Source organism: Lutra lutra, chromosome 11, assembly GCF_902655055.1.
Source record: "Lutra lutra chromosome 11, mLutLut1.2, whole genome shotgun sequence".
Taxonomy (NCBI): Eukaryota; Metazoa; Chordata; class Mammalia; order Carnivora; family Mustelidae; genus Lutra; species Lutra lutra.
Genome location: NC_062288.1, coordinates 70090134 through 70118100, shown reverse-complemented (window position 1 = coordinate 70118100; position 27967 = coordinate 70090134). Strand labels below are relative to the sequence as shown.

Here is a 27967-nt window from a genome sequence, read left to right as displayed (position 1 = left end):
ACTCACATGGTTGGCAGACCTTATTTCCTCATCAAACAAATCTCTCAGTAGGGCTGCTCAGGATGGACATGGACATCCCCAGAGTGAAATTCCAGGGATAGAGTTGGATGTCAGTACCCTTGTTTTAGCACTCCAAATTACATAACTTTCAAATGGCTAAAGGACTTTGTAAAGTTTAAAAGGATCTTCTGATACATACAAATGGCTAACAGACATGTGAAAAAATGTTCATGATCATTAGCCATCAGGGAATTCCAAATCAAAACCACATTGAGATACCACCTTACACCAGTTAGAATGGCAAAAATTAACAAGGCAAGAAACAACAGATGTTGGAGAGGATGTGGAGAAAGGGGAACCCTCTTACACTGTTGGTAGGAATACAAGTTAGTGCAGATACTAGAAAACAATGTGGAGATTCCTCAAAAAATTAAAAATAGAGCTACCCTGTCACGATGCAATTGCACTACTGGGTATTTACCCCAAAGATACAGATGTAGTGGAAAGAAGGGCCATATGTACCCCAATGTTCATAGAAGCAATGTCCACAATGGCCAAACTATGGAAAGAGCTGAGATGCCCTTCAACAGACGAATGGATAAAGAAGATGTGGTCCATATATACAGTGGAATATTACTCAGCCATCAGAAAGGATGAATACCCAACTTTTGCATCTACATGGATGGGACTGGAGGAGATTATGCTGAGTGAAATAAGTCAAGCAGAGAAAGTCAATTATAGGGTTTCACTTACTTATGGAACATAAGGAATAACATGGAGGACATTAGGAGAAGGAAAGGAAAAGTGAAGGGGACAAACCAGAGAGGGGATGAACCATGAGAGACTGTGGACTCGGAGAAACAAATAGAAGGTTTTAGATGGGAGGAGGGTGGAATGTTGGGTGAGCCTGGTGGTGGGTATTAAGGAGGGGACGTACTGCGTGGAATGCTGGGTGTTATATGTAAACAATGAATTTTGGAACATTACATCAAACACTAATGATGGGGGCGCCTGGGTGGCTCGTTGGGTTGGGCCTCTACCTTCAGCTTCGGTCATGGTTTCAGGGTCCTGGGACCAAGCCCTGCATTGGGCTTTCTGCTCAGTGGGGGGTCTGCTTCCCCCTCCCCCTCTGTCTACTTCTCTGCCTACTTGTGATCTCTCTGTCAAATAAATAAATAAATAAAATCTTAAAAAAAAAAGAACTAATGATGTATTGTATGGTGACTAACATAACACAATTTTAAAAAAAGGATCATCTGATTTTTTTTTTTTTTAATTTTATCTGACAGACAGAGATCACAAATAGGCAGAGAGGCAGGCAGAGTGAGAGAGAGAGGAGGAAGCAGGATCCCCGCTGAGCAGAGAGCCCAATGCGGGGCTCGATCCCAGGATCCCGGGATCATGACCTGAGCCGAAGGCAGAGGCTTTAACCCACTAAGCCACCCAGGCGCCCCTGATTTTTTTTTAAACACGTCTCATCTTTATTGTTTTCTTGAGGATTTAAATCAAATTCCGCTGTTTACTTTAAATGAATTAAAGAAACTTAAGTATGTGATTTTAAACAAGTGTTCAAGCATTTTCTTATGTATGAATCCTCTTTCTTACAGGTGCTTAGCTCTAATGTTAAAATTCTTATCCCTCTATTTTTTAATTTTTTAAAGATTTTATTTATTTACTTGAGAGAGAGAGAGAGAGAGAGCATGAAAGTGGAGAGGGTCAGAGGGTTAAGCAGACTCCCTGCTGAGGAGGAAGCCCAATACGGGACTTGATCTTGGGACTCCAGGATTATGACCTGAGCTGAAGGCAGTCACCTAACCAACTGAGCCATCCAGGCACCCTCCCTCAGTATTTTTTATTTTAATAAACTTTCAGCATGGCTTCTCCTCCTCCAAAGGTTTAAAATGAGAATGACGTCAATAGTAACTTTCTATTACTTGAGACCTAGGTAGGATTGATGTCACTGTCATGGGTGGGAAAGATTTTAATATAGCCCTTTTGTCACAAAATTGCTTTTCATTGTCTTAAAACAATAGAGACTTAACTGATTGTATAACCTTATTTTATTCTAGGTCCCCTAAAAACCCAGAACAGAAGATCATTAAAAGAGTGATTGCTCTTGAAGGAGATATTGTAAAGTAAGTACTGAAACTGTTGTTTTTAAGTTCAAGTTATAAATTCTGGAATTTCATTGAGTTTTAAATCATATCACTTGGGAAGTACACTCAATTCAGAGGACCAAAGCTTTGGAGACATCCCAAATGAACTGGTATGTCTTCAGTGAGCATCATCAACCATTTCAGGACGTAAGGCAAATATAGCCTCTTGATTATATTATTATCTTTTATCTGCAAGGCATAGGAGAAATAAATATTAACTGAAATTGACCAGGTTTTCTAAACTGACCACTAAATAATTGTGTTTTCAAATATTAAAATTAGCATGATTGTTTTAGGTTATGGTATTAAGGTTTATTTTAGACAAATTCATGAACATCTTTTATTTTAGAAGCAAATACAGAAACTAAGTGGGAGCTTTTCTATACATGTACTCACAACCCTGAGATCACAATCTAAGCTGAAACCAAGAATCGGATGCTTAACCAACTGCACCACCCAGGTGCCCCAATATTCAGAAAATTTTCTGAGCCTGTTTGCCAAAAAACTTAATTCTAAAATATCTATATTAATGACGCTACAGATTAAACAACCTCATTAAAATGAATCTCGGTTGGTTTTAAGACAGAATCAAAGCCAGCAGTTCTCAAAGGATGGCCAGAGGATCGCTGGGCATTCCCAAGACCCTTTGAGAGGGTCAGTGAGATCAGAACTATTTTCCTAATAATACTAAGATGCTGTTTGCCTTTTCACTCTCATTTTCTCTTGAGTGTATAGTGGAGTTTTCCAAGGTTATATGATGTGTGCTATGCCATCAAATTGAATGCAGGAGTGGATATTGGAATATGACTGTCTCCTATTCATCCAAACACTAAATGGATTGGCAAAAATAGAAAAAAAATGCTACTGCATTTAACATATAGGTTTATTATTTTTTTAGATTGAATCTATAAAGATTTTTTTTTAATTTACCATTTTTGTTTCCCATATGGTAAATACTGACATATTGTATTTTCTAGTTTGGTAAATATTGACGAAACGTTCTTTGAGAGCCTTGGTTATTTTTACAAGTATAAAGGAGTCCTCACACTGTTTGCAGTGTGAGAACTTGCTGATGTAGGAATGAATGGCAAAAATGTTCATGTCATGATTACCTGTCCATGAGTAGTATGCATTATATGAATGGAGCTATTGCAAGATGGTTTGAATGGTTTATATTTATGAATATTTGTACAGTCTTTTTTGTTTTAAAAGATTTTTTGAGGTAAAATTTATATACTGTACAACTCACCCATTTTAAATATACAGTGTAATGAGTTTCAGTATAAGTATATACAATTGTGCAAGCCTCACCACGGTCTGATTTTTGGACACTTCCATTACCTTTAGAAGTTCCCTCCTTCCATTTGCACTTACGTGAGGCTCCCACCAGTCCCAGTTGGCCAGTCCCAGGCAACCAGGGATTTGCTTTCTGTCTCCATAGTTTAGCCTTTTCTAGAAAATTTATTTAGATGGTATTATACAATATGTAGTCTTTTATACCTGTGTTCCCCCCCATATCAGAATTTTTTTTTAATCCCCTATGTGTGTATATCTGTAATTTGTTCCTTTTTATGGTTCCATTGTATGGACCTACCACATTTTGTATATTCATTTATGAGCTAATGAACATTAGACTTTTTCCAGTTTAGGGATATTATGAGTAAAGATATGAACATTTATATAAATGCTACAGATGTGTGTCTTCGGGTAGAAATGCGTTTTTATTTCTACTGAAATGTATTTGCTTGTATCACTGTTAAAATGCCTATATTCCTAGAGATGCTAGCTATTACAGTGAAGTAGATGTTTAACTTTGGTTAACTACCCAACTGTTTTCAAAAGTGGCTATAATATTTTATGTTCTACCAGCAATGCACAAGGGTCTGATTTTCTTTGTATCCTTGCCAACACTTGGTATTATGAATATTTCTCATTAGCCATCCTCATAGGTATAAAGTAGAATCTCATTGTGGTTTTGATTTACATTTCCCTGAAGGCTACTGATGTTGAGAATGTTTCCACACATGCTTACTTGCCATTTGTATATTTTCTTGGGTGAAGTGTCTTTTCAATGCATTTGCTCATTTTGTACTGGTTATTTAATATTTTGAATTATAGGAGGTCCTTTTATTTTGATTCCATAAATAGATTGGGCATTTGGGGGAGGATGAGTGTGTATAATAATGTGATTTTAGTCAGGTGTGAGTGTATTTATATCAAAGAGTTTAGTTTTTGTTATGTGTAGGATTTGTGTGGTCAGTTTGCAGAATTTGGTGATTACTTTCTATTTTGAAGATCCTATCTAGTCTTCTGATTTCAGTAAGAAACTGAGAAGAGCAGTAAATTTGGAGAACTATTTGATATACGTCCATAAATGTCCAAAATACGCTTTTTTTTTTTTTAAAGATTTTATTTATTTATTAGAGAGATGGAGAGAGACCACAAGTAGGCAGAGCAACAGGCAGAGGGAGAGGGGGGAAAGCAGGCTCCCCCACTGAGCAGGGAGCCCAATGTGGGGCTTGATCCCAGGACCTGGCGATTATGACCTGAGCTGAAGGCAGCTGCTTAACCAACTGAGCCACCCAGGTGCCCCCAAAATATACTTTTAATATTTGGAAGACAGTTTGTGTGGATGTGATGCAAATCCTATTCAGGGAATGAGTAAGCATATAAAATATACGTTATATTAAAAGATTGAAGCTGGTCACGAAAGACCAGCATTGGATTATATTTATGGCATATGAAATGTCCAGAATAGGCAGATTCATAGAGGCAAAAAATAAGGGTTCCTAGGGGCATGAAAAAGGGGAATGAGAGATATGGGTACAATTTTTTTGTTGTTGTTTTTGGTTTTGTTCGTCTGTTTGTTTTTGGTAGGTGGTATGAAAATGTTGAAAATAAATGTATGAAAATAAAGTATGATAGTTCCACAGCTCTGTGACTATATTAAAAACAATGAATTGTGCATTTTAAATGGGTAAATTACATGTTACATAAATTACATCTCCATAGGCTATTTAAAAAAAAAAAAAACAAAAAAAGAGTTAATCAACAAAGGGAGCAAAAATTTTATCTATGTCAAATAATCTAACAAGATTAGGAACGTCAAGGGATTCATTTTACATTATCATCCAAAGAGAACACAGCTTTAATTCAGATATATCATTATTGGTCACTAGCTGAAGAGTCAACAATGTGAGATGGTAAAACTTGGTCAGACAGAAAAAACTCTGTAATTAGAAATCAGTATGGGGGCGCCTGGGTGGCTCAGTGGGTTAAGCCGCTGCCTTCGGCTCAGGTCATGGTCTCAGAGTCCTGGGATCGAGCCCCGCATCGGGCTCTCTGCTCAGCAGGGAGCCTGCTTCCCTCCCTCTCTCTCTCTCTCTCTGCCTACTGGTGATCTCTGTCTGTCAAATAAATGGATAAAATCTAAAAAAAAAAAAAAGAAAGGAAGAAAGAAAGAAAGAAAGAAAGAAAGAAAGAAAGAAAGAAAGAAAGAAAGAAAGAAAGAAAGAAAGAAATCAGTATGTGTAAATACTGTGTTGGGTTCACAGAGTGGCTGAACTAGAATGAGGGTTGTTGGTACAGGGCTGGGAGATGAGGGAAAGGAGACGGGGATCTATCTTTTTTTTTTTTTTTTTCCTCTAAGCCTTGCTTTTTTCACACCCACATGGGGAAAGGCTGGCTGTTTGTTGTGTGAAAATTAACCCTTTGGACATGTGGCCCTTTTTGTCTCCCTTCATTACACCTCTATCATGAAGCACTGAGTAACATAAGGAATGGAAGTACCAAGACTCAAGGCTTCCCCAGTATGTAGGCTCTGAAACCTTTGTGATAATTGATTAGAAAAATAATTTTTTTAAATATTTCGTGTTTTAAACAAAAATTTAAAATTTTATTCCTCTGAATAAAATAGGTGCTTAAAAATTCTAGGCTTCCTGGGCTTCAAATTAATAATTGAATATATTCCTAACAATTTCCTAACAGCACTGAAAAATATTAAGAGGTATTAGGTAAAACAGTAGTATTTACTGATATGCTTACCTCTTTTTGTCGGTGACCCATTTTTAAAAATTATTTTTATTAACATGTATTATTAGCCCCAGGGTACAGGTCTGTGAATTATCAGGCTTACACACTTCACAGCACTCACCATAGCACATGCCCTCCCCAATGTCCATAACCCCACCACCCTCTCCCTACTCCCTCACCCCTCAGCAACTCTCAGTTTGTTTTGTGACATTAAGAGTCTCTTATGGTTTGTCTTTTTTTTAATGTCAAAGCATATTTTAAAAAATTTAAAAATATGCTGTCTTTCTTCCATCAGAAATCATTTGTCTATCGGTGTCCTAACTTTTGGTAGACAAAGTGCTTTGGTCTGTGATGTGGACTTTCCCTTACCAGTCTTACCTTGGATAATACTTGATTACTTATTAGGCAAGCTAAACCTGAATGCACATCACCAGATTTTTTTTTTTTTTGGAAAGTACTTGGTATTTCATAAAATGATCAAAGAAAAAATCTGACTTATTAGGACTCACCCTTTTTGTGGATTTTGTAGTATTTTTATTGTGAATTATACATAATTAGTGGATAGAGAGGAAACAATTATCTTTTCAGAGCTAAGCACTTTCAAGGCTTAATCTAATCGTCAATTTAATGTTCTGTTAGTTATAAAAAACAGGTACATAGTAAAATATAGTTTAAAGAGCATTATTTTAAAGATAATTCAGCAGATGGTTGACTGATGTTTTGTTTCTGCCTGGTGAAAGGAGTGTGGCAGAAGCCCGGGATCAGCCTCACCTCACTGAGGACTAGAAATGGGACTACGGCTTCTGTGCACCTGTACTCTCTATCCTTCTGTTTGCCTGTCTTGCTTGTGTTCCCATTGGCTTTTGCTCCATTGCCAACTGTTGACTTCCTTGGATGTGCCTTTTGTTTAAACTACCTGAGAGAAAGCTGAGTATGTCCCTTTGAGGTGCAGAACCAGGCTATGTCCACCTGACATGCCACTGGTCAATCAACTCATGAGCTGCCTTTGGGGTGGGTGCCCTTCCTTGGTCTGGCCGGTTGTGGCTATGTAGGCCAGTCACCTAGAACAGACCCTTTGGCTCTAAGGAACCTCTCTGAAGGGGCTTGTATGTCTGGCAGACACTGTGAGGCCTGCCAAACTGGGACATTGTAGTCAGCACTCACTTCACTTAGCTTCAGCCTTTGAAGCCTCATGTTCAATAGAACTATAAGTAGTTCTCCTTGGTCATTGCTTTGACCCTACCCTCTGGGGAAGATTGAGTAATTGATTTAAATTACAGAAATAACACAAACTGGAAAAATTCAAAATGCTATCATGAACATTCTTGCACACATATTTTTGGACACTTGTGTGTTTATTGTTGTAGAACAGATAGCTAGAATTAGAAATACTAGGTCAGGGACACCTGGGTGGCTCAGTTGGTTAAGCAGCTGCCTTCAGCTCAGGTCATGATCCCAGCGTCCTGGGATCGAGTCCCACATCGGGCTCCTTGCTCCTCAGGGAGCCTGCTTCTCCCTCTGCCTCTGCCTGCCATTCTGTCTGCCTGTGCTCGCTCTCTCTCCCTCTCTCTCTCTGACAAATAAATAAATAAAATCTTTAAAAAAAAAAAGAAATACTAGGTCAATGTATGTTGTTGTTATTGTTGTTGTTGTTATTTTTAGTTCTAGTGTATACAGCCAGATTTCCCTCCCAAGAGGTTTGCTTCCCATCTCACCAATCTATTTATACTCTTACCAACGCTGCATTTGAAATGCAAATGAGATGCAAAATACACATTTCAGAGGAAGTGGATTTAAAGATCAAATGCAATGGGGGAGTGGTGGACTTCAGATTCAGAAGTCAAAACATTTCAACACCAATTCTGAAATTAGTTTAGATGATTAGGTTCTATTTACTTTAATCAGATTGCTAACCAATAGGCCTTAGAAATATTCATTTAATGAATACTGGTGTAACCACTAGAGAGACATAATTGAAGAGAAGAGACAGAGTCCCTGCTCTCATGGAGTTTATATCCTAGTGGTTAGAAGCAGATAACAGGCAAATACATAACACATGATGCAAGACATAACACTGAGCTAGACGTGCTAAAGAAAAATAAAGTCAGAAAGGATGTATAGAGTGGGGGTTCAGGGACTGCTATTTTAGGCAGGATGTTCACTGTGAACCACTCTAATGAGCAGATATGTAGCAGACTCCTATATTACGGGAGGAAGGAAGAGAGCCGTAGTAGGATCTGGGACAAAGGCAGTTCACACCAAAGAAATAACAGATTCAATCCTGAGAAGGGTACACAGTAAGTGAGTTTAAGGAATTGAAAGAAGTCAGGATATCAGACCCAACTGAATGAGGAAAATTCATGTAGGAGACTAGTATCAGAGGTTTGCAGAACTCCGTGGGTCATAGGAAGGACTTTGGATTTTATTGTAATGGGATGGCAAGCCCGTGGAATGTTTTGAGTCATGAGTGATAGGATGTGATTGGGATTTTTAAAAGATCCCTCTGTGCTGTGTGGAGAATAGACGAAAGGGAGGCAGTCTGACCCAAGTAACTGGTCAAAGTATTTTTCTCTTGAGGAAATAATACATAGCTTCTTCTAAAAGTGGTTAAGTATCTTTGTTTATGACATGAATGATGACTACTTTGATTTGAGATTTTCAGAGTGACTCATAAAAATAGTCACATTATTTGTAATCACAGTCATTACGGTTATATTGACAAGGCAAAAGTAGCGTTGAAGCATTTGTTCAGTGAATTCAGCCAAATGCTCCTAAGATGGTAGCAGAGGTGAGTTTTGCAAGTCTGAACTTTCTGTCATGATGTCAACATTGATTAACATCACAAGACAGTTGCTTGATTGTGTGGATAACTTAGCTAGAAATCTAGCCGTTTTCATCAAGTTTGCCCAAATGGGTCTGCTTATCTGTAACAGGAACAGTAAAAAGCTAATGAAAGTAATATTTAGACAAGGCCATTAGTTCCACCAAAATATTTTTCATAGTTATTTGCTTTTTTTTATTAATTTGTTATGACTCACACAGAAAGGCTATTTTAGAAAAAGATAAAATGAATACAAAGCACCAAACTGCAGGAAGTCAATATGAATCAACTGCAACTGAAATTTGTAAGGCATCAACATTTTTTATTGGGCACTTGTACTTCTGTTTCACAGATTTTCTCAGCCCCATCAAAAATGAAGCCTTTTATCATTTCCCTTCTTACTTACTAAAATACACTTTGCAGACAGATACTTGGAATCTGGGAATCTATGTCATTAGCGAGCTCCATGAAGTAAATCACCAGTGAATCACCAAACTAGGACACTTTGGAGAGTGAAAGGGGATGATTATTATGTTGGAATAATCAGCATAGGGTGGTTGCCAAGACAAACTGCAACAAATGGTCACCCTACCCGTGAAATGTAATCTACTTTATAATTCACTTTGCATGATTTGATTTTCTTTAGTTTGTGGTTTGCCTTGTTCAGGAGAATTTCAAGAAGGGTTCATAGAGAACAATCACTTCCTGGCCCCAGGGAGGCCTTTGGTTGGGCAGGATCAATGATGTTGTGGAGAGGCAGGCCCTGCTCATGACACAGTCATTTCCATGCTAGAAAGCACAGTGTAGGACTTTCTGTAACAACTACTGATACTGCAAAATATCCTGCATTAAAGAACCATAACACTTCTCTCACTGTAAAATATTTAAATCATAATTCCTCTTCAGGTCTGGAGACTATATTGTAAAATGTCAAAACACCCTAATTTATTAAAAATAACTATCTGATATTAGCAAAAAAAATCCATTGAATCACTAGAAATGAAACATTTTAAAACTTGTTGATTTTAAGTGTGCTATTGAAGATACGGAAATCAATATTAGCCTATCACAGATGGTTGAATCATATTATGTTCCAGGAAATGATGAAGCTTTATAGGAAGAAAAACAGAACTAAATTGAGTTTTCCCCAGTAAAACTAAAAATGATGCTTGTTTAATAACTTTTTTTTTTTTTTTTTGATGCAGTAGCTCTGAATAATAGGAGCTTAATTTATCTCTGTGGCACTCTGAAGACCGTGTATTGATTTATGACAGTTTTGGTAGATTAGGATTTAGGAATATGTTCTTTCCTAAAAGAAAGGACAGAATGAAGATGAAATTTGAAAAGACACTTGTGTCCAGGACCCTGATAAAGATTGTGGAATAGAATGTTTCAGAGCACGGACGCTAATGGTTTTATTTTATGGTTCTCAAATGGGACCCAGGTAAGTGGTTGCTTTTGAAGACAGGAAGATATTTGTACACTGGGCCTTAGCTGTTAGTGATTTGAGCAGAAGACTTTCACAAATTTCTGAGCCACTTAAGCCTGGTTTAGTTTGAATTCTGAATTTTCCCAAATCAAAATGGCACAGCACATCCTTGTTAAGGGCTTAGCTTCTGACCAATTCTATTATTTAATAGATAAGGTCTTGAGCATGGAATTAAGTATTCCAGGGTCTGTCCAATAAGGGTTAGTTACCACTAAATTAGAGGCATTTGTGAAAAATCATCAGTTTTGCTCTGGTGTCGACCTGAGAAATTATTAATTTCTCCTGGACATTCTTCCCTTCCTCTTGAAAGAAAGAGAATTCTTCTTTACTAAAGAATTATGGACTTGTAGGTAACCCGTGGCTTTTTGGAATCTTTCTTTTTTGTAGATGCAGATGATTATTTCTCACACTGCTGCTGTATCCGTGAATAAAAATGGAATTGCTGATAAAAACTCTGTGCATTAGCAGTAGGTAGTTCTTCGTCACCACCAGAGAGGCAGCCACTTTATGTGCAAAAATGTTGATCTTGATTTTTAAGGTTGAGATTATTTCTATAATCGATTTAGCAACATAGGGAGGTTTTCAGAGGCACTGCAGTGTGTACACATTCATGTAGGAGGGTGCGGTTGCTGTAAGTCAGTAGGCTACTTAGACTGAATTGCTTTTTCTAATGATGGTGACAGCGAGGATTGTGGTACTCTCCTCACCCCCATTAGTGGTTTCTCTTGCTACATTTTTGAACTTACTCTGCCCATCTCTTGAATAGGATTCTTCTTTAGATACAAACATCACCACTATTCATTCTCTTATGCATAGTCATTGATTCATTCGGTATGTCGTGGAGGTCAGGAGCGCAAACTATAAATTCAGACTTCCTTGGTTTGTATCCCAGCATTGCCACTTCTTGCGTTACTTTAACAAATTACTTAATTCTCTAGGCTTAATTTCTCTTATCTGTAAATGGAAATTACAGTAGTACTCCCTGGAGTACTCTTCAGGATAACATGACATAGTGGCTATAATTTGGCTAGCACAGTGCTTGGCACCTAAGAATGTATTCAGTAATTATCAGATATTCTTAGAAGCAGTCACAATTTAATCATTGTTTATTGAGTGCCTGGAATATTTACTGTGTGCTGGACACTGTGTGGGATTCTGAGGTTGTGAGTATGAAAAGCCATCGATAGTTCGTGCCTTCCTGACGTTTATGCTCTGGTGGAAAGGCAACAAAAGGAACAAAGAAATACAATTGCCACCATAAAAATGGACAAAGGTCCCTGGAACATCCCTGGAGGAACAACATGTACCTAGGGAGCTGGGCTGTGTCGTACTCAACTTTCTGGTTAAAGTTTGAGATGAATAGGAGATCTCCAGCTCCTTTTTTTTTTTTTTTTTAAGATTTTATTTATTTATTTGACAGAGATCACAAGTAGGCAGAAAGGCAGGAAGAGAGAGAGAGGGAAGCAGGCTCCCTGCTGAGCAGAGAGCCTGATGAGGGGCTCGGTCGTCCCAGGACCCTGGGATCATGACCTGAGCCGAAGGCAGAGGCTTAACCCACTGAGCCACCCAGGCGCCCCTCCAGCTCCCTTCTTAATTGCAAAAGCAATACAGGCTTAGTATAATTTAGGAAAATTGAAACGATAGTGGAGCATATGGGGTAAAATGAAAAAGTCCTTTTTCCCTCATACTTCTTTTTTTTTTTTTGATATATTTATTTATTTGACAGCAGGAGGGATCACAATTAGGAAGAGAGGCAGACAGAGAGAGGAGGAAAGCAGGCTCCCCGCTGGGCAGGAAGCCCGATATGGGGCTCGATCCCAGGACCCTGAGATCATGACCCGAGCGGAAGGCAGAGGCTTAACCCACTGAGCCACCCAGGTGCCCCTTCCCTCATACTTCTAATCATACTCCTAGAGGTATATATGGTTTGGATCCTAGTAGGAGATTGGAAGGTTTAGAAAAATATTTATATCATAGCATTTTCCCTTGACTATTCCAGAAGGAAAAAAACACATACTTCAGATGTATCTATAATAATTTATGTGTTCTGGTGTGTGTATTACACAGATAGGTACACCTATTTTATAGTAATGTACTTGTATACCTCTCCTAGGTAGGTATTTGAAAACATGGCAAATTCAGAATTGCTTATTTATAAAGTTCAGAATAATAAATTATACTCCGAGGAGTAATGTACACAAAGATACTGTGTGCAAATTATTGGGTAACAATAATATGTGACCCAGACAAAATCATTTATAGAAAATTACAGGCAAGAGCATGAAAGTGAATAGTAAGTAATGTCCTTATTATTTAATGTTCTTCCTATTAAAGTCATCATATCTAAAAGGAATTAGAACCATCATGTTCTCTCCAGGCAGTGTATGACCTGAAGTGACTGGGGGTGGGTGGGTTCAGGGAGGAAACCCATTGCTTAGCTTAATTAGGGAAAATTTTCCACAGCTGGGAGCCTAGCAGGATGCTCTGGTCTGGCTCCATCCTTGTCAACATCTTCTTGCTGCTCTCCAAAATACAGTAGTCAGTCTGTAACCTGGATGGTTTTCACTAAGTTCCTTTCTTCTGTTTTTGGGCTGACTTTGGGGACTTTACTCCCCAATATTGCCACGAGCCTCCCTCGCCTCCCCCAGTGCAGACAGATCATGGGAGGTGCTCTCACGGAGTCTGATATTTCCTACGAGGGAGCACATCACACTGGTGGGCTGGTCAGTGCATTAATCTAGTCGCCTTCTTTGCTGCTGGCTTAATTAGACTTCTTAGTAGTATAACTTTTTGAAGTTGTGGCCTGCAAGTAAAAATGTAGAAAAATGCTGACTTTTGTATACTCCTTTGAACTAAGTATTGATTTTTATTTTGTTTTTCTTTGCTCACAGTAACGTGTCTGTCAAATATTTGGAAAAGGCATATAGGTATAATTATCTTAGTAGGAAACTAAAAAGATGGTCTTAAAATACCTTTTTAATGAAGCTTAAGAAGTATGCCAGAGGGGCGCCTGGGTGGCTCAGTGGGTTAAGCCGCTGCCTTCGGCTCAGGTCATGATCCCAGGTCCTGGGTTCAAGCCCCACATCGGGCTTTCTGCTCAGCGGGGAGCCTGCTTCCTCCTCTCTCTCTGCCTGCCTCTCTGCCTACTTGTGATTTCTCTCTGTCAAATAAATAAATAAAAAAAATCTTAAAAAAAAAAAAAAAAGAAGTATGCCAGAAAGATTTAAGAATATTTCAGCCTGAATAATTACTTAATAATTAAGGAACAGATAGCTCTTCTATTTTTGCGCAGTTTCAGTTAACCTTGTTTCAACCTAACATTGACCACACTGTTTCTCTTTTAAAATGTTTAGAGAAAGAATTTCATGTGACGGAGCAGGTGTGTTTAAGGTATTAACTTAGTTAGTTATGGATCCTATTATATTTTTGTAACTTCTGTTGTATGAGAGCTTTTTTTAGGTGTCTAGGGGTAATAAGGGGTAGCATGAAAATAGTAGAAGGAGTGTACCCTTGGAGTAAGATGATAGATTCAATTCCAACTCTGTTTCTTACAAACTGTGTGACTTTGGAAAAGTTATTGACCTTTCTGATTTTAAAAGGAAAAAAAAATCTCTATTTTCAGAGTGATTTTAAAGACCAAATATCTCCCAATACTTTGTAAATTTTAACACACTAATAACTGTAATATATTATTAACTGATTTTCTATTTGGCTTCTCCAGAGCTTAACAGAATGCTTTGCCCATTTTAGATTATCAATTTTTTCTGTCATCGTTGAAAAAAAAATTTATTCTCCTGCTCAATCAAGATATAGGTCCATATTTGATAAATTCTGAAGTTGGAAGAAACCCAGTTTTACTATGTTCCCTGAAAGTACTCAAATGTGGGCTACTGTATTTTTGAGATCTTGAACTGGTTCTTCATGCACAGTTATCTGGTGTTTGTAACAGGGGTCAATATGCTTTTTCTGTAAACAGCCAGATAGTAAATATGTTTTATAGCTTTGCAGGCTATACCATCTCTGACAAAACCACTCAATTCTGATACTGTAGTATGAAGGCAACTATGAACAATACATAAAATGAATGTTCCAATAGAACTTTAGTTACAGAAACAGATACTAGACTAGATTTGTCCCCTGGGCCCTACCTAGTTTGCTAATTCTGGTCTGTATTATCTACTTTCATTCCTTTAACCTTAGAGGTAAGTAGAAAATACTGAACTTATTTTCTAGTCCCGGCCAGGAATTTAAATAGTAGGGAGGAATTAGCTTAAAAGCCTTGGGTTCTTTGGTTAAATGCTGGTTGAGACAGAGTAGCTCTGTTTCTCCAAGTGAGGTTTTTGCTGCATTGCTCAAAGCCACTTAGGTACACCTGCACAGTGAAGATATTTGTCTCGAGCTGGTTGGGGAAGAGCTATTATACTTTAAGAACACTGCAGAGAGTATCTTCACTGGCAAGGAGCCACAATGCTCATAAAAGAGTAGAATAAATTTCATTGCCCAAATAGTTTCTTCCTAATACAAAAGGAATATCCCTACAGATGGGAAAATGTATCCGAATACTACGCCAGGCTATGTAAGCTCTTCTTTTAAGTCCAGCATTAGAACTCCAGTGATCTTCTGTTATTTGAGCTCGTTCTGGCTATGCCAGACTAAACTGACAGTGCGGAGAAGAAGGAACTAATAATCTACAGGATCTTTTTTCTTTTTTTTTTAAGTAATTTATTTTAGTTCCTCAATTTATTCGTTGTATTACAGAAAATATTCAAATGTTCTCTAGTTTATTACGAGAGATACCTTTATATATAATAGCATCTTAGTTAGGCACAAGTGGTAATGATTCCTGTATTTAAAATGTCGATGGTGAAACTAAAGTCTATGTTTGCAGTTTTTGTAATATTGGAAGATGTTTGTTGACAGAAATATTAATCATAAATTGTTGATTTAGAAAATAGAGTGTCTCCCTAGTTTTTTTCCCCTGAGAATCTGAATGGTTCACACTCGCAGAACTAATAAGATTTTGAAATCGATCATCCTCAACTCAAAGGAGAATTTGAGTGAAAATAATTAATTTTTTTTTTCATTATTAGGGGAGCTGACAGTAGTTGATCTTTCCTTTCAGAGGAGTCAATTGTGTGATGAAAGTTGTATATCTGGGGTATGATGAATAGCAAGTCATTAACTCTGGGTTTCTGCAACTGGACACTTGGGAACTAAGGAGATTTTCTACTTTGCTTATTACAAAAATAAATTCTACTCCCTGGCCATTATGCGATACCTGGTTTTAATATGCAGCCCAGAGCCAGCAGTGATAAACGCCGCGTCCCACACTGCTACGCCTCAAGGTGTATTGATGCTTCCAAGGAACATTTCTGCAGTTTGGATTCCAATATTACATACATCAGGAAGTAAATGACTATTTAATCTGTAACTATAACATGAAGAGGAGCAAGTAATACATACTGCAATGGAGTTTAGTAGGATGGAAAGCCAACCTGAAAGATTTTCTATTTGAGATGAAAGTATAATAAGCAGTAAGCTTTACAAAAGCAAGGAGTGTGATAATAGAAGAGGAAATGAATGAACAGATTAGAATTTCGCATGTGTATGGGAAAGTAAGGTGACCTTTAATGGATTTCTGGGGCTGTCTTTGGGGGATTATGTAAATCAAGCCCGCACTCTAAGTCTCACAAGGCTATCATTAAAATCAAGAGAATGCTTACTGCCTAATGGAAATTGAAGTGACTCCTAACTTGATGTATGCGAGCTCTAGTATTTTCACATGACTTTTAAAAAATAATGATTTTGTTAAAATTAAAACTTGCAACTTCCTTGCCTATAAAGTGAAGGAAATAAAGAGGATATGCATATGGAACTTATATGAAAGTTTCACTTTTCACATTCGTGGCAATGTATGAATATTGTACAGTATATTGAGCCAGTGATAAGTACTAATGTCATTTTCGTCTTTGCTAATACAATAGGTGAGAAGATGTTTCTCATTGCTGTTTTCATTTATATTATTTTCATTGCTAATAGGAATGAGTATTTTATTAATCTTTAACTTCCTTTTCTAAGAATTAGTCCAGAATTCCCCATTTTTAAATGGCATTCAGTGTTTTCTTATCAGTTTGGAGAATGATATAGATATAGATTTGTTTTTTGTTGGTTTTATTTTGCCTTTTTTTTTTTTTTTTTTTGAGAGAGAAAGAGCATGTGCACAGGGGAGGGGGTGCAAAGGAGGGCAGTCAGAGAGAAAGGGAGAGAGAGAATCTTAAGCAGGTTCCACACCCAGCGTGGTGCCCCACATGGGGCTTATTCTCATGACCATGAGATCATGACCTGAGCCAAAATCAGGAGTGGGTCACTTAACCAGCTGGACCACCCAAGCGCCCCCATTAGTTTGAATATATTATGTATGTTAACCCCTTGCCATCTTTAGATCAAATTTATTTCCAGTTCATGATTTGCTTTTTATTTTTATTCATTCTCATAGGTTACTTAAGGAAATATGTTCTTTTAAAGCCATTTAATTTTATTTTTGATGGCTAAAGGTCCATGAAGTAGACCTTTAGAAACTGAATTCTTTGATATAACTTTTATATGTTTGTCTGCTAAATTGATGCTATTAGTATGTGTTAATCCTAATCTAAGAGTTTCACAAATAAAGACAAATGGGACTTTATTGTAAAGCTTGTAACATGTTTTTCTCAATATGTTAAAGTCATAAAAAAATCTAGTAATCCTTTATTGTGGAAGACCATATATATCTACATATATTCTATAGGGAACATAGCTACCATATGGAGGGTGGCATTGTTCTAGTAGAATGTTCCTCTAAGTGTGATCTCCAGACTGTAGCATCATCACCAAGGAACTTGTTAGAAATGCAAATTCTTGATTCCCACTTCCCCGCACTGCATCAGGAACTCTGCGTCTGGAGCCAGCAACCTATGTTTTAATAAGGTGATTCTGATGCATGCCGAAATTTGAGAAAATGTTCTAGTATTAGGTCTCTCAACAATGATCTGTTTTAACTTGAGTAGTTTAACCTATTTATATTTTGCTCTACTTATTTAGGCATGAAATGATGTTTTCTTCAATGTGACTCTATTGCTACCCTGCCTAAGCTTAAACTTCCAGTGGTGTGGGAATTTTAGGGTGGGAAAAAACACAATGGTGTCATGACCGCCTATTCCCTTTCCAGGCTTAATGAAGTGTTAGATCCTGAGCATCAACCCACCCCAATCTTTTCTTTAGAAGTTCACTCTCACTTTCTTCAAAATCTCTGCCCTCCCTGTGATCTCATGCTTTTAGGAAAATGGAAAGCACCTCACAAATTTGAGGACCCTTGGACTGTTATATGGAACATGTTTTCCAGCTCTTAAATTCTATGATATTTATTCTGTCGAAAAGAGGGAGGCAGAGAGTACACAAATCTCTGTAGAAGGATTAGCACCAGGAAGAATGTTTTCCCACTCCAGGGTAGAGAGGTGGATCCCATCACTGCGTCGCTCCCTCGGGCTGCTCCTATACCATGAGGCATCTCAGACATGGGTCTTGGAAATCTCCCCAAAGGAGAGGCGAACAAGAGGCAAGCAGAGAGGACTTGCCTAACAGTGCCCAGGAAGACGGGTTAGCAGGGCTTCGTGATTTCCTCACTGGATTACCGTGTCTGTATCCTAATTGATTTCCCTTTCATATCTTTGCCAACCCATCTTCCACACTCTCACAAGAACAATTTTTTTTTTTTTAAATGTCAGTCTCATCATGCCATCCACACTCACGAACCTGGTCATAAAGATCCCTCATGATCCGGCCCTGTGTCTCTCCGGCTGCACTCTCCCCACTGTGTTCTCGCCATACTGATAGTTTGTTTCTGGGCAGTTACGTATCTCCTCACACACCTTTGCCTTTACAGGAAGCAGCCTCACTCTTGTCCTGTTTCTTTGCTTTGTTTTTGCCTGGCTAACTCCTACTCAACAATTGTATCTCTGGGAATTAATCTGGTAGATAGACCTGCACCTGAGTGCCAAGAAGTGTGTGAAGGCGGCTACTTGCACAATTGTTTATAATAGCAAAAGATTGAAACTTTCTTAATGTACATCCATACAGTTAAGGGCATTGTGATGCATTCATAGAATAGAGACACAGTTAAGAAGAAAAGGTTAGATCTATATGTATACACACACACGTATATGAGAAAACTACCGCACAGTAGATCCTGAACACCAGTCCCATCCCCGTCATTTTTCCAGGAGTTCGTGCTCACTTTTTCTGCACTCTCAGTTGCTCAGTAATTACTAGTAAATGTGTAACTTCCACTTTTAGAGGAGGGAACGAGAAAGCTGGAAGAGCAGGTGTGTGAAGGGAATTTTACAATATACCCTTTAATATTTGACTTTTAACATTTCTCTGTCTCACACATCTTACGTGTATAGATACGTGACTACATATATACACATATGTGCAGATGTGTGTGTAAGCCAAAGATTCCATTCCCGCACCTCTTTTTTAAAACCTTCTACGATTTAAAACCTTCTGCTTCTCTTTTGTGCTCCTATTGAATACTAGCTTCCTTTTTCATAACATTTACCATTCACTGTGGGTGGTTTTTTGCTTTTGTCTTCTTCCCCTACCCACTCTTCTTACACCCATGTGCCTGTGTGGGTGGACGGGCGCGCGCGCACACACACACACACACACACACACACACAGCTATCATCCTTCTCTATCCATGCTCATGTTTTATCCTGTATGTGGCAGACAGTTCACCCTCCCTCACCCATCTAAAAAAATCCCGTATCTTCACCCCAACAGAAATGATTGTCCTCTTCTCTGTTTCCAGCGTACTGTATTGATCATACAGGTACAAAATGTATCTAATTGTATTAGAGCCTGTTGTACATGCATCTTTCTGCCTGTGCACAATTTGCATCAAGGGCAGTGACTCAGTTCTGGAGCCTGGCATCTAGCACAGTCCTGTCTTACAAAATTTAGCATATTGAGGGTGTGCTCAATAAGTATTTGGCAAATTAAAAATGACTGCAGAACGCTCTGTGCAATATTTATAAAACATCAATCCCGAATATCACTCTGTGAAATGATTCTGTTTATTCTGGAAATAGTTCAACTTAGTCCAATTAGTATAAGTCCCAAGTCCTTATCTTTAAAAATGTAAGCTCTCTAATGTGCTGAACATTTTCAATGTTGCTGAAGGTTAAGGAAAGCAAGTGGTAAAGAACATGAATCTCAGCCATCTGTTTTTCTTTGCTCTCTCCAGCAGCATAAATGCTGCAGGGACTGTCCCCGCACAGCAAAGGGGATGAGAATATGCGTGTTTATTATTGAGAAGGCTTAAATGGGTGCCCTGTCAGTCAGTTTAGGTTAACTTATTCCATGAGAACAAATGACCTCCAAATCTCAATGGTTTATTATAGTAGATGCTTGATTCTCACTCTATTATAAGTTTACCATAGGTTGCATGAGATGCTGCTCCATGTTTTCTTCTCTCAGGGATTCAGGGTGATAGGGTATTAGTAGTCACAGGTGAGATGGAAAAGAAAGCATGGTAGAACCATGGGGTCGATCTTGAGGCTTCTGTTTGGAAGAGGGACATATGATTTCTACTCATGTGTCATTGGCCAAAACCAGTCACATGACCCAACCCAATATCAATATGGCAGGTGTATACAACTCTCCCTCAGGGATGGGAGACACACATTTTGAACAATAGTACTCTACTGAAGCCTCTTTTAGAGTTCTTCTCTTGAAAATAAATTGGTTTTGTTCTTGTATCAGGCTGCTCATTTCACACATATTAGTTGAATGTGTACCACAAACAGAGCCCTGTGCAGGGAGGGACAATGAGGTTAAGTCCAAGACTTTTTTCAAGGAACTAACTACCAGAAGGGTGTCAAAATACCTCTGTGAGCCAGTGGTCAGGTAGGTAGTGGTGGCGAGAGCCCCTGGGGGAGAGGTAGCTGGAGTTGACATAGCATGAAATCATATGCATTAGCTACTGATACTGGAATTAATTTTATATTGTTACTATTTTTTAATCTCACATGGAAAGGTGTGCTGTTCGAGGATTCATCATATCCATTTGCCCTTCAGTTATTTTCACTGATTTCAGAAATCATATGTTGTATGCATAGATATGTATGTATATACACACATATGTACTTATAGATATTTATTTAATAAATATTTGCATGTTAATGATAAAGTGGTAACACTGATCAAAATATCTGCTGTAAACATCTACAGCCATAACACCCTGGATGCCCCCAATCTCGTCAAAATATCTGGTGTTACCTCATTAGTCATACTCCTTGGGCATTGGATGTATATGGTAATATCCCAAGCCCACGAAATACTGTATTTTTAAACACTCTACTTATTTGTCTGTTTACTTGTTGTCTTATGTAGCTATCTTTTTTTTTTTTTCTTAAGAATAAAAATCTGCTCATGCCCCATGTGGCCTTGAATTTCCTAGCTTAGAAATTACTGTTCTGTCTACACACTGAATACATAGTGCTGATGCCTTAAGCTGCTAGTGTTTTTCTGTTGGTAGATTATTCCTTGTCCATTGCCTTTTAAATATATATTCAGAAGGATCATACTTTAAGAAAGGATTAAGTATTTAAAGGGAGAAAAACCATTCTGCTGTTTCTAAAGCATACACAGCTGTTAAACTTTAATTAAACAGGTTTGTAGGAAAGGGGACTAGAGACCAAGTTCATAAAACCAGACAGATATGCTTTGTAAATGAAGAAGAAAGTTAATTAAGCCAAGCATAGCAGCTTAATATTAATTTTTAAAACGCTTCCCATGTATTTGTTGTAAATCTTGACACTGCTATTGCATATTTCCTAATGAGTTATTCTACAATTTAAGTTCAGCATTTGGATGTCAAAGATTCCTAGTCAGTTGGAAAATTATAAGATCTTCCCACATAGTGTTAATATTTATTGCAAGAAACTTAACTCTTGAATGAAATGCAACTCATCGATGGAAATAAATAGTGAATTTATATTTTGAAATAGAATTTGTTATATAAGCCGTGAAAATAATCCAGAACAACCCACTGGTTTTTAAAAACTTATTTAATTACCAGCAGATTCTGAACATCACAACAAGACTGATAAAACAGATTTAATATTCAGTTGTGGTGTTTTTGAGCTTATCCTTAAGTCTTTTAACCAAGTTACAATTTTTTTTTAAATTACCAGAAGAGCAGTATGCCATTTTAACAAAAAAAATTGAGCTCAACAGTACACCCATAATTCTGTGAAGGAGAAGGAACAAAAAAGCCTAATGAATTAGAATTTGTTACTATACTGTCAGATCCTAAGAAACTTGCAGATGCTTTCAGTTACTGAATTGAGTTCATGATTTTCCTTTGTGTTTTATTATGCACAGAATCTGTGAAGGAACACTTTTAAGATTTAGATTTCACCTCTCAATAGGGAAGGCATACAGGAAAAACTTTAAAAGCATAAAGGTGTTTAAATTAAGCCTGCTGGGTATGAATGCAGTAAATAAACCAAATTGTGATTTATTTAAATTATTCACAGGTTTAAACCTCTTGTTCCTCATGCAACAGTATGTCCTGCTTTATCCTCTAAATAGAAGTATGAACTGTAAATTAAACATTGACTGTATTCTTAAGTGCATTAAGGTAATTATAAGAGTTTCAAACCATGACTTCGTCTTCACTGCACAGATATCTTTTGCTTATGTGAAGCAAAAAGGTTTATAGGCACTGTTTCTTCAAAAGACCACCAAAGAATAAGAAAGATGTTTGAGACCATCAGCAAGTTTTTCTAGACAGTCACAATAGCTGCGAATAAATGAAGATTTAGAAATGAATTGTGCTAAGCAAGGTAAACTGTGTGGCATGTTGCCTTGTAGTGCTTCAATTGATACACCGTGAAGCTGTAATACTGTCATCAACAGAATATCCCTGAAAATGGGATGTTTCTCCCAGTAGGTTGCTGGGTAAAATGAAATGTTTTACTTATGCTGGAGAGGAGAAATGCATAAGCCACTCCTGTGACAGATGCATTCAACATATTACTTTAGGTTCTGGTTTCCATTTTAAAGACAGTATTATCCCTGATTATGCTGAGCATAACTGTGCAAAGTAGGGATTTCCTTTGTCATGTGGGACGAGTGTCAACAGCGATGAGCAGTCCCCAAATTGTCTTCTCCGGCCAGTTTCCTTCATGCAGCACACTGTCAGCATGTGATGTGGTCATGATTGAAACACCACGTAGAAGTGTATTCGTCATAAAAACTTCCTAAATTCTTCCATTTTTTTTCCCCTCTGAGCCATCTAGTAATCTAAATATAATCTTATAGTTTTTCTTTCTCACGACACCCAAGCCATTTCCTGATAGTGAGGCAAATGGCTCTAGGAGGTCAGTCTTCTTTATAACGGAACCTGCTGAGTGGTCCAGCACACCAAAAGATGTCTATTGTCTTCATTCAATTGCTGGTTTACTAAAAGAGAGTGATACATGTTGGCATCACTGGGTCTGAACTTTGGAGACAGAGTTCAGTTCCCTCCTGTTATAGATAAGGAAACTGAGACCTGAAAAGTTGTGTGACTTGCTCAAGTTTACCTAGCTAGCTAATGAGCTAAAACTTGGCTCCCTGCCCATATGGTCTAGCCTGATCAGATGGTACTTATTGGAAGTCTGTGAATTTCACTGCCGCTGTCCTTTGTTTCATTGGGTGGATGTGTGGTTGGACTTTATTTATTTCTGAGCTTCTTTAATTTTATGATTTCTAATGTAGAACCACAAGCTATGCATATTTGAAATTTTATTTCTACTTGTCTATATTATTACCTAATTATTTGTTGTTTTTTTAAGTCTTTTTTCATGGTTACCTGTGATATCTCTGAAATTTGATCTCCTTTATTTCCAGATGTGGGGACTTTGGGCTAATGGTGGACTTATAATGTAGTGCTACTGTTTTGTCCTCATGAGTCTATAATGTCAGGATCTCTTACACTTTCGACACCCTCTGCTGTGTGTCTGTATTGAAACTCTCAGTGGTCTTTTATGTGTAAGACCTCTTTTTGCCACCCTTGCGCTTTGATGTGCCACATGGCAACTTTTTCTAATAGCCTGCTAGGTCCTTGGATTATTGATATAATGAGTATAGTGAGATGCCTGCATTTTATTTAAAGTTAACTACTGGACTGTACCCTAAAGCCTGATTATATGGCCACTCAACGTGGGTATACTTCCCTAGGGGAGGATGTATTTCTCTCCCTTAAATATGGGGAGAGTGGAAGTTATTTGGTCTACGTTTTAAGGGGAAGGGTTCAAGAAGTGGAGTTTTGATTGCTGCTTTAGGGTGTCGTCAGCATGACTTTCCAGGTAGCTGGGGAATCATGAGGTCTCCGGGGCCCTTTGCCCCACAGAGCAAGGAGTCACCGTACATGCATATATAATTTTCTGACCCTTATATTCTAGGTTTATGATTTTTGGAACCAACTGACTTTGCTTTCTGCAGTTTTGAATTAGATCAGTGATTTTTTTAAACCTGGCCAAACAGGGAAGCTCTCGGGACACTTTTAAAAACACAGATTCCTAGAAGTCGCTTCAAATCAACTGACTTGGAAATAACTAGGAATGGAGCCCAGGAATCTGTCACTCTTCAAAGCTTGCCTGGGACACTTAAGAAAACAATGGCTGGGTTCCCTGCCAGGCCAATTAAATCCAAATTGATGGAGGTGATGCCCCAGAACCCAGCATTGAAGAAGCTCTTCCTCCCCCTCCCCCCAGCCCCCATGACTCTCATATGGAACCAGGGAGGGAAACCACTTCTCCAGAATTTCCTCGGTCCCTAGGATTTGGCATTTTTTGTTCAGGGTATCCAGTAAGGTAAGCTTTGCTGTTCTAGAGCAATAGAAGAATCTCTGCCTGTCATTTGAATGTTTGTGAGTAAAGTGGTGTGGTGATCTCCATGCTGTCTCTTGCAGAATGTATACTATTATGTCTGTACTATCATATCACTTTAGTGATATATCTGGACTTCTGGAGGGTTTTAGGGAAAGTGATTTGCATCCTAAATGATCTAGCTTTCCGATCTCCCTTGGATCTCACCCTCTGCCAGCTCATCTTCTGGTAAAAACTAAACATTGTATTTTAAGGATATTCTTCCTCTTAGGAGAAAAATCCATTTTCTCTTCAATCAAAATTCTATCAGTGTTTACCTTATCCAAATTTGTAAGCCCCTTGGCATAGATACATGAATTAGTTTTAGAGGGACTGTGTGGATTTTTTGTTGTTTCATTTACAGAAGTGTGTTTATTAGAAACATATTTTTAGTAAAGATACGTGTTTCCTGTCTTATCATTCCCAACTAAGTTTGGCTCAGAAAATGCGGTCACATAGCATGTATTCCCCATGCTATAACAGTGTTGTTTTTATTATTAAATGTCTGCCTACCAGCTAGACTGAATTCCTCAGCCAGGAGGCATTTGGAGCCCTTGTTTTATACTCCTCCCTCTCTCCTAGCAACTAGCATGATGCTGACCCCACACCACTACACTGGTATGCCATAGACTGAATCATGCATCCATAACCTGGACTGCATCGTGAAGAGGACTGATCCTGCTAAATTGTTTTGCCATCTACCTAATAGAGGATAACATGGAGACTGGGGGGTCAGGATCCAGCAAGGGCTGAATCTGTGTGTGCAAGCGAAGGAGGCAGACCTGGGAGTGAGGTGTGGGAGGCGGTGTGAGGAGCAGGAAGGGAAGAGGGTAAAAGGGGGCTACTAAGGTGTCAAGAGGCCACTCTGTAGACTCCCACGTTTTCTAATAAGCCTTTTCAAATTCAAATGCCTGGTGTCTGTGCATTTCTTGTAGAAACTAACAGGGGCTCTGAGTGCATTTTTGTGAACACAGGTGTTACTTAGACAAGACTCACCAAAGGAGGGTCCAGAGGCCAAGGTTCCGTGAGAGCGTAAGAAGTCCCTTTTCTGTTCTGCCAGGACATGGGATAAAGTACAAAAGGGGCTTTGTACTTTCACCAGTGAGAAATTGGTGGTATGGACCCAGCTGAATTGGCTTTGGGAAGTGAACTCCTTCCCACTATCACGCCGGTAGTAGGAGGTTGGATCAAAAGATACTACCATCTTGTCAGTCGAGTATGGTCCTATTTGAGCACTTGCATGGCATCTGGGTTACAGTGACTAGAATCATTCCACAGAGACTCTTGCCATTAAGTCCCAGAGCTGTAAGTCACTCCTAGAATTTAGAGCTCTGAAATCTTGCCTCACATGTGTAAAGTCTTGCAATTGGAGCCCCCAGTGGCTTGAGTCTCCTCATACCCATGCTGCGGACTGGGTGCACATGAGCTCAGTGGTCCACTCCTATTTTTTCTCTTTCTTTTTATTCCCCCTATATAGCACTCCCATGGGGGAAGGGGCAGACGGGGAGCGGGCAGGCTCCTGTCCAGCACAGAGCTAGATGCAGGACTCCATCTCAGGATCCTGAGATCACAACCTGAGCTGAAAACAAGAGTCCAGTGTCTGACCAAGCCACCCAGGCACCCCAGTCTACTCCTCCTAATAACAACATTCGCAGCCTGAAAGGGGACTTTTACCCAAATGCCAGTTTCTTACCGTCATTCCTTTTGTGCTTATTTCATCATTAATTAGGAACAGTCATCTAAAGAGGGAGAATGTGTACTTTCTCTTTATTGAAAAAGAGCGTGGGGCCAGGGAGAGCCCTGTAAGTAGTTGAAGCCCAAATAGTTGAAGCCCAAAGGCCTTATCCGCAGAGTGAGATTTGAAAAAGACTGAAAACTTCTCCTGGCCAACAGTGGTACAGTCTGGAATTTTAGAGTTAAATTTTAGAGTTGAAAAGTGTGGAGTTAGGCTGACAACTTTAAAAAGTACATACTTTCTACAAAAGAATCATATAATTTCTCTGTTCTCGTATCATAGGAAGACTTAATGTAATTAATTATCCATTATATATCTACTATATTCACAGACACAGAAAGGTGTCTGGGGGTAGAGAAGTAGGTGGGGAATTTCTTTAAAGGAGGTAGAAATTATGCAAAGACACATCATGGTCTTCACCACATCTTCCCTTGGGTCATCTGCCTTGAGCACTTCTAGATATTTCATCTCTGTTCCGCATAGTGTGAGCCAGAGACCCCAGTGTTTGATGAATGCCCTATTACCACCCCACCAATCTGTGGGCATCTGGCTATAGTGTTCGAGTTGAGTGCAGCTATGTCTTCCCTGGGCCCTTCTGCCAAGTCTATTTCTCTATGTAGCATGCTATGAAAATAAAGGAGAGCTGCTTTCAAGTGTGCTGAATACTTAACTGTACATGATAAAGTTAATATAGCTGTCGTTTCCACACACTTCTTATTTGTGATTATGTTTCAAGTAAGCACAGTAACAGCAATCTTAAAAACCCCGTGGCAAAACTGAAGAGAGTTAGAGCTCTTCCCCGATGTAATATTCTGAAATAACATTTTCGCAGGTTCCCCTTATTACTGAGGGCATGTATAGTAATATATCATGCTAGAAAATTCTATCACATTCTCCAGAAAGGAACATGGAGTTTTTTACACTATGCTTTCAATGATCTCTTTCATCCTCACATTGTAATTCTGAGGTTAGATTCCCATAGGGGGAACCACAGTATTAAAAGTGTGTGTATAAGGGAAATGTCGGTGACATATCCTCCTTTATTTGCTAAGGCAAAAATATCAAATATTTTCTCATCTCATCTAAGAATGTAAAACCGTATTCCACACACTCTACAAGTAAATTCTCACATAGCAACTGCACAAGGGGCTTAATCACATAAGACTATTCATATGATTCATTCATCTATTCATTCATTCCGGAAACAGTTATCGAGCCTCGCTATGTACCTAGACAATGTGGTAAATTAGAGATCCAACTCCCATGAGTCTGTATGAACCATGACTTAAGGAAATAGGGACAAGAAACAGGACACAAAGATGACACACAAGTAAATAAATAAATGACAATGGTTGGAGCTATGAAGAAAATAGGAGACATGGTGGTATCCATTGACTGGATACGGTGGAGTAAACCTCTTTGACGGTTTAGGTAGTCAGAGATGGCCCAGACCTGAGTAACTGGAGTACTCCTGGGAAGGTCCGGAGTTGATGTAAGGTAGAGGAAAAGGCAAGACTTTAAAGTGTTAATGAGCTGGGCACATATGACAGAAGGAAAGAAAGGTCCTTCTGTAGGCTATGAAGTAGACAGTAGTGGAAGATGAGCCCAGAGACAGAGGTAGGGTAAGACCACATAAAGCCAGTGAGCCATGGCAGAGCTTAGACTTTATTTCAGTGAGAGAAGAAGTCTCTAGAGTATTTGAAGGAAGAGAAGGATGTGATCTGATTAATATGCATGAATGATCATGAGACTGGTATGTATAAGACTATGACAGGAAGA

The 27967-nt window shown here is 38.6% G+C and overlaps 1 protein-coding gene across 3 annotated transcripts in view; it reads left to right on the top strand.

The window, feature by feature from the left end:
• Positions 1–27967, top strand: part of IMMP2L (inner mitochondrial membrane peptidase subunit 2) — an 876168-nt gene that overhangs the window by 595083 nt on the left and 253118 nt on the right. For all 3 annotated transcript variants that reach the window (XM_047694954.1, XM_047694953.1, XM_047694955.1), the window contains exon 5: positions 2070–2135. In XM_047694954.1, the coding sequence (XP_047550910.1) occupies positions 2070–2135 (66 nt within the window). The remainder of the gene's footprint in view (positions 1–2069; positions 2136–27967) is intronic.